Source organism: Pararge aegeria, chromosome 19 (genome assembly GCF_905163445.1).
Source record: "Pararge aegeria chromosome 19, ilParAegt1.1, whole genome shotgun sequence".
Taxonomy (NCBI): Eukaryota; Metazoa; Arthropoda; class Insecta; order Lepidoptera; family Nymphalidae; genus Pararge; species Pararge aegeria.
The window spans coordinates 10,661,278-10,678,809 of NC_053198.1; the positions used below are offsets into that span (position 1 = coordinate 10,661,278).

The 17,532-nt window shown below is 32.7% G+C and overlaps 2 protein-coding genes across 2 annotated transcripts; one reads left to right on the plus strand and one right to left on the minus strand.

The window, feature by feature from the left end:
- The first annotated feature begins 3,649 nt into the window (after nucleotides 1-3,649).
- On the plus strand, nucleotides 3,650-7,484 carry LOC120631898. Its single transcript, XM_039901573.1, has 4 exons — nucleotides 3,650-3,895; nucleotides 4,396-4,519; nucleotides 4,736-4,852; nucleotides 5,021-7,484. The coding sequence occupies exons 1-4, from the start codon at nucleotides 3,875-3,877 to the stop codon at nucleotides 7,252-7,254; spliced, it is 2,496 nt and encodes an 831-aa protein (XP_039757507.1). The 5' UTR covers nucleotides 3,650-3,874; the 3' UTR covers nucleotides 7,255-7,484.
- A 1,928-nt stretch (nucleotides 7,485-9,412) lies between these two features.
- Nucleotides 9,413-16,938, minus strand: LOC120631899 (glucoside xylosyltransferase 1). Its single transcript, XM_039901574.1, has 6 exons — nucleotides 16,661-16,938; nucleotides 15,731-16,040; nucleotides 14,908-15,100; nucleotides 14,498-14,613; nucleotides 13,638-13,820; nucleotides 9,413-10,830 (listed from the first exon to the last, which is right to left on the minus strand). The coding sequence occupies exons 1-6, from the start codon at nucleotides 16,792-16,794 to the stop codon at nucleotides 10,654-10,656; spliced, it is 1,113 nt and encodes a 370-aa protein (XP_039757508.1). The 5' UTR covers nucleotides 16,795-16,938; the 3' UTR covers nucleotides 9,413-10,653.
- Between the last annotated feature and the right edge of the window lie 594 nt (nucleotides 16,939-17,532).

A 17,532-nucleotide genomic window follows, 5' to 3' on the forward strand; every position in this document is an offset into this window, starting at 1 on the left:
AGGTACTTTATACTAAAAAAAAAAAAAGATTGGTCTGGTATTTTATCAGTCATTAGAAAAAATTTACTATACATTTATCATCATTATAAACCCATTACCGACACGCCACCGGACACGGACTCTACTCTACTCTCAGAATGCTAGGGATTGGTAGACTTCACATGCCTTTGATAACTTTATGGAGAACTCTCAAGCAAGAAAGGATCCTCACGATGTATACCATCACTGTTAAAGCTTATGATATTTTAATTTCAAAATAAAAACGCACATAACTTTGACAAGTTAAAAGTGCGTGTCGGGGAATCCGGGATTCGAACACGGACCCGGACGAAGCTAGCCACTAGGCTATCACCGCTTCACTATAAAATAACATATTTCATGCCCATATTTTTACTGCCGCACACTAAAAACCGAATCATTTGGGGAAAAGTCGGGTTCAGCGTCAACAGCCTAAGAAGTTGAGTTGTTGCCTAAGCGCAAACTTCCCTGCCTCGTGTCGCGGAAGTGGGAAGTCTCAATGTAAACGGGTAGTATTTAAACGAGTGAATATGAATGTCTATTAAATAACTTCAATACGGATTAATATTCCCTCATTTAAAGCCAATGTAATGACTAAATGTGGCTTACTAAAATACTAAGTGAGCGGATGTATTGTGGGAACTACAAATCTAAAAAAAAAATTTTACAAATAAAGAACCTACTTTGTTATGTAACAACTAAAAAGCAGGAAATAAATATTATTTACAACATTTTTATGTCGGTGCCAAGTAAGATGTAGAAAGATTACTATGTATATAATAATATAGGTGCTTACATCATATTCATACAGTAGCAAGGAAAGTACCAGTAATTTTCCAAATTTTACTGGGTACAGACTTAAGAATGCTGTAGAAAATATTTATTTCTTGTTTTTTTTAGTTTTAGTTGTAGTAACAAATACAACCTATATGAGAACCTTTTCCTTTTATGTATAGCAGTCGTATTTATGTCAAAATACCCACCAACTCATGTCATGAACATAAATATTTGGCAAATATGAATTTATAGTTATCAAAAGTTTAATTATTTACCCACTTTATAAATTTACTGTAACAATAGATACCTGCTTACACTCGTAACTCAACCTATTGGAAAAAAACCCTTATACCTACGCATTCTAATTGGCCTATCAGCTTATACGAAGCCACATCACTGTTACAGCAACATTCATAGTCACAAGGAACTTACCTTAGAATCTAGTTTTTTTTAATTGTATTTAAATTGCAAATTTCAAATAAAACATCTATAAACACAAAGCTTTAAGCCTAAATATGTAATATGTAAGTAATATTCATGGTAGTTTGTAGGTGTCGATATATACCTTTGAAGTCGTTGATTTTGCTGAGCTGTCCACGCGGACGAGGCGGAGGCCGATTGTGACTCTTTGTCGCTCGTTCCACGCTCTCGCTTGCACTTCAAGCCTTAAATGGAACGCCTCAAAGCGAGGTAACGCCGCATACGTCATTTTTCGTGCGTGCAGCCGGCTCCATCGAATTATAAGACGTTGTCACGTCAATAAAATCGTAAGTGTCGTTATGTCAGAATAACAGATTTTCACTAAATGCATATGGTACCTTAAGACTGCTTACCGAACTTTCCCACTTACTAATAGCAACCGTTGCAAAGCGGTTGCATCAATGTCAAATTACACATGAAAGATAGAGAAAAAAAAATTTGCAACTTATCACCAGTTAAATGGACAACTTTTATTTTAGTAGTTTGAAATTTGGAAATCCCATCAAAAGACATATGTCCAGCAGTGGTGGTATGGCATTTGTTCAGATGATTCGCGTGAAAGGTAACTACGATTTATATACCACTGGGAGACAGTATTGTCACTAGATGGCGCTACTTCGATACCATATAAATCGTACTTAACTTTCACGCGATCGAATAAGTAAACTTAGGTAGAAAATCTCACACTAGGCACTCTACATTATTAAAACAGGTTAAGCAGTGAACACAAATTTTATTTTAAATAATAATCTCAGACATAAATTATTAGACAAAAAATTAGGCATATAAGTTAGGTAAAAGAAACGGTTTGGTATTTTAAGAAAAAAGTTATTACCTATCTGGCGTGTATTTAATTGGTACCTATCTGGCGTGCACAAGGTTTTCTAAACAGGCAAAACAATACCACTCTCACATAAAATTGTATCTGATTAAAATTAATCTTAAGATATACAGTGACTTCATATCCGTACGTGAGTATATTACATGCAGTGCAATAGAAAATAGTCCCTAGTCAAAAAGAGGTAAAAGTAATACTGATTATTAGATTCAAAAGAAAACGATTCAGGATCTTCTTTCATTGTAATAGTACATTATGGAACAAGTATGATAAATTGTAATAATCGATGCGATGTGGAAACCATACTACCCATGGATGGATATATACAAGACCAAATTTGTACCAAGTGAGGCCTATGAAATCGTAACCGGTTTACTTGCCCTTTAGTTTAAAGTCAAAAATTAACTAGAATGTAATATTTTCAGCTAAAAAAATATATTATTTCCTTCAACAGACTTAACTAAATAGACTTTTCACTACAAAAAGCTTAAAGGATGAGGGGTCTTTATAAGTTCTAGTGGTATTTGAGTATTCGTGCTGTAAATAAATAATGATAAGATGAAAAAAAAAACATAATTAATACAAAATATTTCAAATGAATTAAATTCACAGATCTTAAATTCGAGGTTTTACGGTAACTTATTTCATAATGGTTTAATGTAACGTTTTTGTGTATTTGTTACAAAAAATAAATTATATCTTAGCAAATTTGAATTTTACACATTATAAATGGACGTAGTTATACAAAAATGTTCCAATCCACATGTCATGCTAAAATGAGTTAAATATACAGATCTGCGTATTTTTACATCTACTACTTGTTTCATTAATCTGTTTCAGTCCTCAAGTGACAGTTTTCGGTATTTCATTTTGACATTACGTTCCAACCCACATTTTGTCAGATTAATGCAATATGCAAGTCATAAAAAATGTATTAATCCGCAAGAAACATTTTAATAAACAATATTATTTTATTTCACCGGGAAAACAATGTTTCAATACTTTTGGAATGTTTTGACAAAATTATTAAATGGTCTCTTTTCTTAGAAATAATGTTTCAATATGTTTGGAACATTTTATCAAAATTACAAAATTTTCATTTTTCTTGAAAATAATGTTCCAATTCTTTTGAGACGTTTACACAATATTGTGAAATAATGCTTTTTCTTGAAAACACTGTTCCAATACTTTAGGAACATTATAAAAAAATATAAAATATTTATTTTTCTTAAAAAATAATGTTTCTATGCTTTTGAATGTTTTTTAAGAATGAAAAATAATTGCAAAATTAATGTTCCAATGTTATAGTATCGTTTTAAAAATACGAAAAAAAAACATTGTTTCGTTAAAATTAAATAATGTTTCATTGGATGTTCCACGGTAGCCCGCGAAATTCAAATTTTCGTACGTTTTTTACAATTTGCCGGCCATTGTCAAGCTTTACATTGAACAAAATATGATTCGCGTGAATGTGTAATGTGTGTATGTGTATTACTAATACTTAGTATTATTTTATAAAAATAAAATAGTCTAAAATTATTCTAAATGATTCAAACAAATAAATTATGAGGATGCATTTGAGCACTCAATTTGTCTAATAATAATCAAAGTGCATTTAACTATTTCCGCTAAGTCGATTAACCTTGACCGAGTGAATCAGTTTTGTAACAAGTGTCATAAACGTCGTTCGTGTTTTATTATTATTAATTACTTTGCAATTACTTTGAGTTACTGTTTTGGTGATTTATCATCGTAATAAAAATGGAAGAAAACGGAAGCGGGGTAAGTTTTATTGCAATACAATTACTAAATAGAATAGGTAAGACTTTAGACTAGGTAATTAGGTATTCATTTTGACCGTTATGCGTGTATTATAATAGGCTTGATACATAATAATACCCAAGTATTTATTGACTGTTTACACCTTCGATCAAATATTTATGGTAGATGCACAGTTCCATATAAAAAATGCGTATAAGGCATGCCGTGATAAATCAACATTTTTTGGTTAAAATAGGTTTTATACCTATTTTAACTATGGTACCTAATTAATTATTATTGTTACTGGGTCGTCATGCCGGACGCCGCTCGGCGTATACCGTGTTCGATTCCTGGCACGGTCAACACTTGTCTGATGAGCGCATTGTTAGCTGGTTGTACAATATGTATCGAAATGATATATTTTGTATTTATTTAATATGTAGATATGTGTAGTTTGGAGCTAACCGACCGTGAATGTGAAATGCGTCCAATATTTATTTATTTTATTTCTTGTTATATAGGTTCAGTCCTTAGCACAGCTATTAACTAAACGGAAAAAATTGATGGATCTCCGAAACACCATAATATCTATAGACACATGCAGAACAGAATTGAATACCGTAGATCTTGTGGCAAATCATCACAGTAAGTATTTATATATTTAACTAACAGTATAAAGCTGAGAATTTGTTTATGTTGTTTGGTTGAAAGCGCTAATCCACTGTTTCAAAATTATTAAAAATACTTTAATACAGCTAAATCTACGAAAAATAATGTAAATGTTTAGATGGTTGTTGTTCAATAACAAAGAAACAGCTAAACAGATTCTGATAATAATTGTTTTTTTTTTAATGTTTGTAGGTAATCCCGTTACTCCATACTCAAATGAGCAACGATCCATTTCTCCACTGCCATTTTCACCCCTTACTCCACTTATTGCTATGAAAACAACTAACAAGAACATCAGTTTATCAGAAGGTAGGTGTATCGCAGTTTTGATTCAAATCTACATTATAATATTATATGATTACAAGTAGCTATAAGATATATATTTGTGTACATACGTGTCTTTACTGATTCGAGTTTAACTAATTTGATCCAGGAAAAGTGAGATGACGATTAATTACAGGCAAGGTGTTGTTTCAGGTCCATCTAATTCAGGTGTTTTACAGTCAGATATAGAGAATATTGTGTCTGTTCCACCATGTTCAACCGAAACGCCATCTTCATCACCACTTCGACCGATGTCCCCAGAAACCCAAGAACTGTTTAACACACTAAGTGAACATCAGAACATATTATTAGACAATAGGGATATTTCACATCATGAGGATATCGTATGTGATTTCGATAGCGATGATAGTGTTAGGGATCCGAATTTTAACATATGTCATAAACGAGGTGTTAACATAAGCGAGTCAACTACTTCTTGTTCATCTTTGAATAATAATGAAGCATGTGCTAATAATTTAATGTTATTAGAAGAACAGCATAACGATATCGAAGTTAAATCAACTACTGATATACCAATAGAACCAGTACCCGTAATAAATGATGATGATACTGTAAAAACTGGTAGACCAAAAAAAGGACGTAAACGTAAATATCCTCAGAGTCGTGATGAGAGAAAACGTAATAAATATAATAATATAGAATATACAACAACTAAAAATGAAATAATTAAACCTAAAGTTTTTGTAGACTATCGGTGCAAGTGTTTAAAAAAATGTGCTGACTTAATTCCAGTAGAGGTTAGAAAACAAGAGTTTGAAAAATTTGTTAAACTAGGTTCCTTTAACGCTCAGGTGCTTTACATAATATCTTGTGTCACTGAATATAATAAAAAACGTAGTTACACTATGTGTAACGTACCCGGTGCAAGAAAAAAGCCCAGACAATTCTATCGTGTATATAAGATCAAAGACGTACAGGTATGTCGCGATATGTTTTTGAAAACATTTCAAATAACGACTCAAAAAGTCACAGTGTCATTAAAAAAACGTAGAAGTGGCGAACCTATTGTGGATGGTAGGGGAATACATAGAGGTGACATAAATAAGTTGACAGATGAGGATCATAAATTCATTGTTGATATTATTAACAATCTTCCGAAATACGAGTCACATTATCGAAGAAATAATAACAGTGGCACTTTATATTTACGACCCGGTATGACAATAAATAAAATTTATGATATATATACAAAAGAACACGCAGAAATGTATGGTATCGATCGCAAATGCGCCTCCTTTGCGACATTGAAAAAGATTTTCTATGCTGATTTTAATTTAAAATGTAAAAAATTAAAAAAAGATACTTGCAATAAGTGTGACCAATTATTCAATCAAATCTCTAATGCCAAAACTGAACAGGAACAAGAAGATGCTAAAACTGAGAGGCTTAAACATTTAGAAAGAGCAGAAATGTTAAGAAATCAGATGAATCAGGATTTTATAGACGCAAGAAACATACCGGATGTTGAGTGTTTAACCTTTGACTTGGAAAAGACATTGCCACTACCGCGGATACCAACAAATGTTGCCTTTTATAAAAGGCAACTGTGGCTTTACAATAGTGGTATCCACTCTGCATCTGATGACGTAGGACACTGCTATGTTTGGGTCGAAGGTGAAGCGGGTAGAGGGGCGCAGGAGGTAGGATCATGTTTAGTGAAATATATTAAAACAAAACTACAGCCGTCTGTTAAGAATCTTATACTCTGGAGCGATTGCTGCGGAGGGCAAAACAGGAACATTAAAATAGTGCTCTTACTAAAAACTGTCTTAAGTTGTTGTCACTCAACATTAGAAAGCATTACATTTCGCTTCCTTGAATCTGGGCATACCTTTTTACCTAACGATACGGACTTCTCTAAAATTGAAACTGCTTTAAAACATCACCAGCGTATATATACAGCCGAAGAGTATATAGATATTTTTAAAAATGCTAAAAAAAAGAAACCGTTGCAAGTACAAAGAATGGAGAAAGCTGATTTTTATGGAACTGAAAAGATTGAAAAAAATATAATGAACAGAAAAAAATTTAGTGACAAAAGTAAAGTAAGCTGGCTAAATGCCAAAGAAATAAAAATAGAAAAAAATAAATTATACTCAATATTTATGAGAACTTCGTTTGAGGAAGAGTTTAAGGAGTTGCTTATAGACAAAAAGAACAGAGAAATAAAGAAAGATGATTTAATTCTTTTGTGGCCTAACGGAAAACCGATCGCACCAGCTAAGTTGGCCGATTTAGAATCAATGTACATGTTTATACCGGAGGACTGTGTCCAGTTTTATAAAAATTTAAAAAGTTCGGATAAGTTTATCGATGATTTTGATGGGTTTGGCGGGGAGCCTGACTTCGAGATAATTGATGAATAAATCATCAGTTTTTTTTAACTAAGTTTTTTATATTTGTTGAAAACTTATTGTGTGCTCAAGTTATTTTCTAATATATTTTTGTTTCATTTAATTGCTAAAGCTTCGTTCATTGCAAAAGTTGATGATTTTGATTTTTTATTTTAACCGATTTCTTGTTAGTCTTAAGTTTTTCATAATAAATCCTTCTTATTTCGTAACAAGTCGTATTTATTTAAAATTAATAAATGTGGAACGTTTTTACAAAATATACTGAGTGCTACTTCATACAAAAAATATTTTTTCAAAAACGTTCCAAAACGATTTTTCCAAAATACCTATATTTCAAACAGCAATTTTGAAATAATACTACTATGATAGAACAATATTATTGTAATACTTAAATAAAACCTACAGTATTGAATTATCCTAGTTCAAACAAAAAAATGCCGAGTCAAAACACAAAAATGTATTTATATTGGTTTCAACTAGTTGTGGATTGGAACATTTTTGTATAACTACGTCCAAATAATTTTACGAAAAGTCTAAAAACTTGCGGGTGGTGATAAATACTTAACAACAATGAGGATTTCAACATTGTGACTTAAAATTATTCTACAATCTCTTTAGTACATTTTGTATTGACTCTTAACATAGTTGCAATTGTTACATTTGAGTCATGAGAATGAGAATCATTGCGCCGAGCTGTGTAATTAACACGTTGGCTGCTGAAAACACAACATTTGTGTTTTAAAACTACGTAACGCGTGTGCGGCTCGAACACGCTAGGCGTGTTAAAATAAATGTACCTACAAGGATGCGGCCGAACACGCTGGGCGTGTTTTTCCGGCGTTCTGCGAGTGCGGCAAACACAAACGCTGTGTTGTTTAAATATACTGTTAGAGCGGCCTTTACGCAACAAGTGTGTTATACGTTACCGCAAGTACGTTTTATTAAATATTAGTTAAACGTTAACGCAATTACGTTTTATTACATATTAGACAGTATACCTACTTAAAATTCGTTGTTTTGTGAGTTATCTAATCATTATACATGAGTGTTTTTCTTAATAATTCCCATGCCATCGAGAGAATCGACCATCACACGTATAACTAACAAGTTCATATAAAAAACATGTTTTCGACCAAATATTTGCAACAATAGTATAATACCATCGATCACTAAATAATACCCACCTAGATAATTGCATTGTTTTAAAATATTTTATAGGGACGCGAAATAGATATTGATATCGATATAGGATCGTCGTCCTATATTTTAGCATACTCTACAATGTTTTTCTGCAATAAAGGTATCCGCAACATAAGTTTGACGTCTATTTGTATATTTTTTAATATTTGTACGCCTGAGTTCGCCTGCACTATTTTCATTGGTATCGGTATCGTCAATAATTTATTTTATAAATATCGGTTTGCATTCCATTATACCGACAGAATTACAAAACGATGCATCCGCATCCTTATTTTTTCTTATCGTCTTAAATAAACGTTATCGGTGCGGCCAGCGGTACCAATAAACTACTCAGGAATGAGTTACTATTGTTTCGAATTTAAAAGTAAATTTAACAATGGTTCTGTATATTTACTGGAAGGATTATTATATTTAAAATGCATATTATTTTAAAATTTGCTTCTTTGTCGGCAATCCGCATTCGTATGTAAGTAGGTATTTAATACTGTTTTTTTACTTATTTATTTATCATGATTCGTAAATGACATTCACAAGTTACACACAGGTTGACGTTGCCGCGATTTTGAATATAGTAAAATAGTGTACCTACCAGATGTAAAGCCACTATATTTAAAGCTCTTTAGAAAATGATTATTTTTGAAAAAAAGAAAATCTGTGTTGACTACATTAAAGTTTTATTCTATTTTATCCAACAAAAAAATACAAATTGCTATTCAAATGCGACAAGTGTTGGGTTTTCATGTTGTTCAATAAATAAATGAGAAAATACGAGTGATGTAATAACACACCTGTTGCGTAAAGGCCGCATAGCTGTCGCGATAAGTTTAAACACGCCAGGCGTGTGGGGCCGCAAGCTCGTAGCGCCTGTTTCGAATACGCTTCACCAGTGCTGAAAACACGCCTAGCGTGTAATCCTGCCGCACTCGTGTACCGTATTTGTTAATGTTAGGCAGCAGTCAACGTGTTAAGAAAAAATTAAAAAATATTTATCATCTAAAACAACATATACAAGTAGATTGTTAAAAGAGGCGGAAAATACCCCATTACCCAAACCACCCAAACACAGAGAATGGGGTGTGTTGCCGATATAGATCGTGAGGAGAAAGAAAGAGATGAAAAAACAATAAAAAATATTTCTCAAGGTTTATTTATTTTTTTCCTCGCGCCACATCAAACAAGTTTTTTTACTTGTTTGAAGCCTGGAGGGTTCAGGACAGGCAACGATCATTGTGTTGATCAAAAGCAAAAAACAACATAAAAAAACAGTAACGTATGAGACGATTGGCTATTCTGACTACTCTTATTTCGAATATTTTACCAACCGCGGTAAAGTAATGAGGTGTTTTCCACCCGCCTTGCCAATTAGATAAAGAACGCCAATTTTCCGAACATGACAAATGAAAAATACATAATTAAATCTTATAAAAAGCAAACACAGGATTTAATTTGTGGTTTCGATCTTCATATGACACAACAAGACCAACCTGTCTTGTTTGTGTTGTATGAAATTTGAACGGGATGAACTGTTAAACTAATATAAAAACTAATTTTTGGTAGATTAGATGTGGGCATACGTATTAAAATAATGTATATAAAATTCATTCTGTTTGAGATATAACATTTTGTACGTTTATATGGAATACAGAATAATAAATACCCTTCTTTTTTATTAGTTAAACCTATTTAAAATTTCGGAACCGAGTCATGTATCCATCCGGCTTTCACCGCCCGTTTGCTTTTTTTTCCACAACAACTTGCCCTTGATTGCCTGTCAGGGTATGGCACTGACTAATTCTGCCATGGTTCACCATGGTACCAGGGCATTATTGACATGTTCCCCGAGCGTTTAATAAAGCCAACAAGAGGGACATGCCGTGGTGGTTTTTAGTTTGGGTATACCCTCTTTAGAGGGGGAGTCTCACATAACCTCCGTACTGCCCAAGGGTCGGAGGTAGCTATAAAGCTATTCCATAACGCCAAAATAAAATCAGGGCATTATTGACATGTAAATTTCGAAACTTGTCTCTACGGTTGCGTAATTTTGGTATGTAAATATTTAAAATAAAAATGAGTATTAATCAATAATATATCTTAGCACTGTAATAAAGTAAGCATTTACATAATATATTTTTATTGTGTTTGTATAAATGAAAATAATGCCTATACTACACGTTGAATACTTACGTAGGGACTTATGTCGTTAAATGTATGCTATCTATTTGGTCTTGTGTATTTTTTTGTTAACACTTCCAGCGGCACCTTAAGAAATGCGTCCTTTAAATTTCCACAATGCGACTGAGCTGCTCCATTGAGATATTTGTCCATTTTAGTCAACACCGTCATTGGGTCTGTACCGATTTCGTACTCATTGATGGCTTTATAAATTGCCTAAAATTTTAAGAAACTAAATGTTATATGAATGTATATAAAATTGAGGCCATATTTGCAGACCTCCTTTCTCACTAAGAAGCAGGTCTAAATGATGATATTGTATTGTATTGTAGCCTGTAGGCAAGTTATTAAAATATCACTTGCTTCAACGGCGAAGGAAAAGATCGTGAGGAAACCTGCATGCGTGAGAGTTCTCCATAATGTTCACAGAGTGTGGAGTTCACCAATCCGCACTGGTCCGGCGTTGTGGATTACGGCCGTAACCCCTTCTCATTGTCGGAGACCCTTGACCTGTAGCGGGCCGGTAATGGATTGGTATGATGATGTTAACGATTGTACTCGTAGGTACTTATTCGGCACACACAAATTGAGTACGTACATGTAAATTTCACGCGCAATTAGAAACTTTACATTCCTAATATTAAGGTTTTTTGTAACAATATGATCTGATGTGATATTTACATCAATAGCCTATAGCAGTCCACTGCTGGGCTAATAAAGGCATCTCCCAAAGAGTGGGTTTGCCCATAGTGCACACGTTGAGCAGACGGATTGGTGACAACAGTAGATGGTAGTAGTAGTAGCACTCAGGGATAAAACCTCAGTCATACAACATATCCATACCAAATCGTGAAATCGCTTGGCAGCTTACATCTTTCTACACTTATAACTCTTATGAAAATTAAGCTTAATTTGCTATACTCCGCGAACAGCAGGGGAATCTATAATTTCTTCAATCCGTATACTCCACACTAAACAGTTCCTCGGCAATGTACCCTCTACGCACGTTTCGCTCCGAAACCGGAGCATCCTCAGGAGATATTTTATTGATTATATTTCTTTCTTTCTTTCATTCAATATTGACTTTACAATGTTAATTGTTAAGTCTTAACAATTATTCATTCGTTCGCGGAGTATAGCAAATAAGCTTAATTTTCATTATATATTATGGATTTCCGCAAAGTAACACCTGCTTCTATCCAATACTTATAACTCTGTTTATTTAAAAACTAGCGGTTGCCCGCGACTTCGTCTGCGTTTGTTTTTATTTTTTGAAGTGGCATTAAATTTAGTTGTACATCTAAAAAATTAAAGTATTCAGTATCGCTAAGCCTTAAACGAGGGGGTTTGCTGCTGTCCGCTGAGGAGTTCTGCCCTCTATCTCCAACCATAGTTTGGGCAAAATTAAACACATATTATAACCTCTATAGTACAAAAATGATTATTTAAATTGGTTATAATATGTCGGAGTTATGGTGTAAAATCGTCAAACACTCACCCCCTCTCCCAAAGGAACCGAGCTTAATGTCGGGATAAAAAGTATCCTATATTACTTCTAACACTTCCAAGCATATGTGTACAAAGTTCCATGAGGATCGGTCAAGTAGTTTTTGCGTGAAAGCGTAACAAACAAACTTACATTGACATTTATAATATTAAAGTAGGGATAGGGATTTTTGCTTGATAGTTGATCTTTAACCATTTTGTGCTTAATGTTATCGTTATGGTGCATCGCAGTTAAGGGTAGTAGTAGCACAGAGGACGCTGCTACCCGTCCTCTGTTATATTCCCTTAGTGGTATGACACCCGCGGGAAGAGGAGAGGGGTGGAGACAACTTTATTCTGATCTGCGGTCACCACATCGTACGGTGAATAAAAAATAACAGAGAGCTCTTGGCCTGTAGCTATTAACATTAAAATTTACAACTTTTGTACTATGACTTTTGTTTAACTCGATAGTTTCTGAAATATTTAATATTTTACATGGATACTCTACTTGTTACTACTCTGTGTATGACACCCGCGGAAAGATGAGGGGTGATGACAACTTTATTCTGATCTGCGGTCACCACATCGCACGGTGAATAAAAAATAACAGAAAGCTCTTGGCCTGTAGCTATGAACATTAAAATTTACAATTTTTATGGATCTATTACTTTTTTTTTAACTCTATAGTTTCTGAAATATTAATAGATTAGATATTTGTAATAATAATAGATTACATATCTGCAATTTTGTATTCCGTCTTAAATTTTATTCTTATTTTAATAATGTCGATTGATTTAGGATAGTATAATTATAGTTAGTAGGAATTAGTGTACGAACATATATATTTTTTGCATGCCATCTAACTCGGATTGTTTGTCCCTATATTTTATCTACCAACAATGTAAACCTAATCTGCAAATAAACGATTCGAATTTGAATTTGAATTAAATATTCAATATTTTACATGGATGCTCTACTTGTTACTACTCTGTAATATAATATAGGCAACAGCGCGCGAACCACGACTTTATCATGCAGCCACTGACCCAGTAACTTGAAGTTATGGAATTACATGTGTTTTGTTTCACGAGTAATGTCACTTTACAGAATGATTTATTAATTTTATTTGTATGTAATAAATTAGTACTGAATTTTGAAAAGTCGTAAAACAAAAGGTGTTCGTTTTAATAATAGGAGCTACAAGGCACAGAGCTTTCTGGTATTTTACCCTATTTAAATGGATAATAACATTTAATACGTCCTCGCACGCGTCGCTGAACATGCACTGGTCGGGGCGGTAGTTATAGCGACATCACATTACGTGCTATTAACTATTAAAAATACATAAAAGCTATGTACTACATGATTCAAGTGCTCATTATTACTTATTGAATATTTAATATTTCAGAAACTATCGATTTAAAAAAAAGTCATAATACAGAAGTTGTTAATTTTAATGTAAATAGACTACAACTTTCTGATATTTTTATTAAACCCTGTTTAAATGATTAATAATAACAATGTTAAATACGCACTTGGAAGGCGGGTTGCTTGTTGCCGTGGAAGGCGCCGCGACTACCGTGCAGTGCAAACACGCCCCGGCGTGAGGCGTCCTCGCACGCGTCGCCGTACATGCACTGGTCGGAGCGGTAGTTGTAGCGACATGACATTACGTGCACAGCGCGCGAATGGTAATGAAATATTATATTTATTATATCCTGAAAATTGCAATAATGTTAAGCAAAGTAGCAAAATTTTGCCTATGAAATTCATTACTAGGCGTGCGCTGAGTAAACTATTAATAATACATAAAAGTTATGTACTACATGACTAAAGTACTCATTACCCACAAAAAAGTCACAGAAGGAATATATCTAACTATCATAGTTAAGGCGCATAAGCAGCTTTTGTGTTTTGAAATTTTATTAGATCGCCGGTAAAAACAAAAGTGGGTTAGGTACATTAGTGTTGCAATATTAATTCTCATTCAAACAAATGTTTTTATAATCACGGTTATTTATATAGCATTCAAATACTTTATAATTCATTCCATTCGGACGTTTAATTTAGAAGTTATCGCGAGTTTAAAAAGTTCAAAAAGGGCACCAAAACAAAAAGTTATTTTTTCAATTTCAATTATTTTTCAAATACATCCGTTTTTGTACAAGATTACACAAATTTAAAACAACCATAGAACTAAACCTAAATTGAGTGCTACAGCTCTCAAATAAACTGTCGCCTACGAGATTCTTTTAAAACAAAAACAAGCACGGACGTGGACATGTCCATGTGTGATATCCTAAAAAACATGTTCTGACATCAAAATATATTTAGCTATTATTTTAAAGTAATTAGGTACAGTCACTATGTATTAAAGTTTTTTTCCCACCCTTACCTGATCTCCCCAAGGAATGTATAGTTTCCATTTTAACATTATAGGAGTAACATAATCAACCCATCCAAAATCTCTCATTCTCGTTAAATTCATAAGCATCACACCTGAGTTTAAACCTGCAAAAGAAGAAATTTTATATTAAAGTTATTATAAAACATGGTTAAAAAAAGATAAATTTGAAGCTCATCAAAATCAAAACAAAAAAATCTCGATAAAATCTTATATAAATACATTAAATTCTGGTGACACACACTCAACAAAACTCTTCTCAACTGAATGATGATTAATTTTTTTACTCAATGTACAATAACAGTAGGTGGTTCAGTTGTTTAGAACCACATTTATTTCTTCTGGTTCGGGGTCCACTCTTAACTCTATAGAAACAATAGAAATAGAAAAAGGTAACTTACCATATTTGCCATAAAATGGATGTTTAGCAAACCGTGGATACCAAGAAACATTTGGGTTGTCATCTTCAAGAGTCATGGCTGATATTTGAGAGCTATTAAATTTGGTGAAAGTATGCCACAGCTCATTAGCTGGGCCAAGGAATAGTGTGTCTGTATCCACATATATTGTAGCATCAATATGAGAAATCAATTTCTGTAAATGAAATAAACCACTGCATCTTCACAGGTTACATGACTAGAAGAGCTAGCAAAAGATTTTATTATTTCAATGACATAACTTTGCGAAAGGAGTAAATTCAAGGCAGAAATCATAATTTATTTCAAATTGTTTTTAGTGATTTTTTTTGTTATCACCATCTTTAAATGACATTGTAATTTAAACTATTTAAAGAGCACCCTGGTAAGAGCAATAATTTACACCCAAGCTTTTTTATCATTGTCATAGTTTTTAATACCATAATAGAACTTATCAATAAGTTAAGTTTAATTCAAACTTAAATTTCTTTAAGAGTCATCTCCAAGATATCAACTGGTAGATTATATTCTGTTGTTTTATATAAATTATTGCAGACATATTTCCTGGTTAATTTAGATATATTTTTGTGAACATACATTAACTTTTCCACATATGTATGGGCTAAAGACTGTCATTATCTTTACATCTTTAAATTAATATCTTATTGACTCTCTCTGACCCATTTTGTTGGATCTTGCACTCCTAAAACCTCCTAACTAGATAGAGCAAGATATTAAATATAAATATTCATGTTTAACTGAAACAGTCCTTTTTCATTCTGAAGTTTGTTTAAGATGAATGACTTACTGGTATGAATAAACGTTGAGCAGCACATTTGCTAAATAAATTCAACCAATCTTCCTCATGTGCTTTAGGGAATTCAATCTTTTGCAATTCAAAGTCCAACTGATTATTCACAAGAACCTTCCATTTGGTCAGCGTCTCAACAAATTGTGACCTTAATGTTTCATCAGTGAATATAACAAAATATACTGGTGTTTTTGTAAAAATTAATACAGATTTAATCACATTCAGAGATTCATGAAATCTTGTCTCACAAACAACAAAAGATATCACAATTTGGTCAACATAGTTCTTGTCCAAACTTTTAACAGACCTTAAACAAATTAATCCAGTTGTTAGTTTTATACCAGCTTAGCAAGCAAAAGATTTTATTATTGAATTTAAACCATAGAGGTTTAAATTATATTATCACTCTAAAACAAAGATACTAAAAGCTCCTCCACTTATCTGAATAGAGGCAGATTTTATTCAATAGATATACATTAATAATTAAAAGATATTTATTGCCTAATATCCCAAAGATTTTCATTCACAGTACACCATTGTTTACTTTTTACGGCCACAGGGGCTAACTTGTGGCCGTAAAAAAAAAGAGCTGATGATAAGTGATGATGCAGTCTAAGATAGTAGTAGGCCAACCAGCTAGGGACTTAAGGTATGGCAGTAATATTAAACCCATAACCCTAATCGATTTCCACTCAGCATCATACCACAGCGCCTAATCGCTTGACACCTCTTTATCACCAGCCGACGCTGAAGTCTCTTACCAGACCATACTGGAGATAATTCTAAATTAGAAATTGCTAAATTGAACGGCGGATATTCAATTTGGGGTCTCCCATAAGATAGGTCACTCTTATAAGACTCCAGTGCTCCCGATTGCGCCAGGTCGGTAATGGTCAAAATTTTTAAAAATACAAAATTAACACATACTTATGCATAAGTTTCACATTGGTGGAATTGTTTTTATTGATCTTGTGATAATTTACTGAGTAAATGTAAATATAAAACACAGTCAACGACAAAAACAGCAACAAAAATAATTTATAAAAAGGTAACAGTCTCATAGTGGCAAAGGCGAATTATAAATCATTAAAATTAACTTCATTATTTCGCATTCGCCTGCTTTAGAAATTAGAACAAATTACTAGGATTACTGGGATTAGGATATCAATTTTGAATTACAAAAACCTTTTGTAAACAGTCAAACAATAAAAAAAACAACAGAAAACCTAACAAAAAACACAGAGTAACAAGAGCAAATAATATTTTGTCTCAGCGAGGTCTCATTCTTTGAAGTGTAACTATAAACATGGAGATGAAATATTATTATATAAAACTAAGAACATATGAATAATAAATAGAATCAAGACAAAAATAAAACGAAGTTCACCTATATGTTTTTAAATTTTCAAAGTAGTATCACTATAGTGTCAGTTTATATTATTTTGCAACGAGTCACGAAATAAAATATCAAAATCGATACCTATAGTATCTTAATTTGTTTGTTTGTTTTAAAAATATCTTTATTAATGAAATAATTGTATTACTACTGTAATACAATTATTTCATTAATAAAGATATATTTACGTATCCTATTGACTAGCCTAGATTAAACAAATTAATAATGAATTACTTAGTTTCGCAGGTTACAACCCCTTTTTAAAACTTAACAGCTTTTAATCTAAACTTTTTAACAACTTATTGAGCCACATAACAGATGATAATAACTTGTTTTACGTCTTACTTAGTGCAGACAACAGACATACGGTTATAATAAAATTGAATGCATTAATGTTCATAAT

Bases quoted from the DNA above. Each gene is read 5' to 3' on its own strand.
- LOC120631898 (XM_039901573.1), top strand. From the start codon at position 3,875: ATGGAAGAAAACGGAAGCGGG. The intron at 4,520-4,735 runs GTAAGTATTTAT...TAATGTTTGTAG, and splicing joins TCTTGTGGCAAATCATCACA to GTAATCCCGTTACTCCATAC. The intron at 4,853-5,020 runs GTAGGTGTATCG...GTGTTGTTTCAG, and splicing joins GAACATCAGTTTATCAGAAG to GTCCATCTAATTCAGGTGTT.
- LOC120631899 (XM_039901574.1), bottom strand. From the start codon at position 16,794: ATGAGACTGTTACCTTTTTATAAATTATTTTTGTTGCTGTTTTTGTCG. The intron at 14,614-14,907 runs GTAAGTTACCTT...CTTCTTTTGCAG, and splicing joins TCCATTTTATGGCAAATATG to GTTTAAACTCAGGTGTGATG. The intron at 13,821-14,497 runs GTAAGGGTGGGA...TGCAATTTTCAG, and splicing joins ACATTCCTTGGGGAGATCAG to GATATAATAAATATAATATT.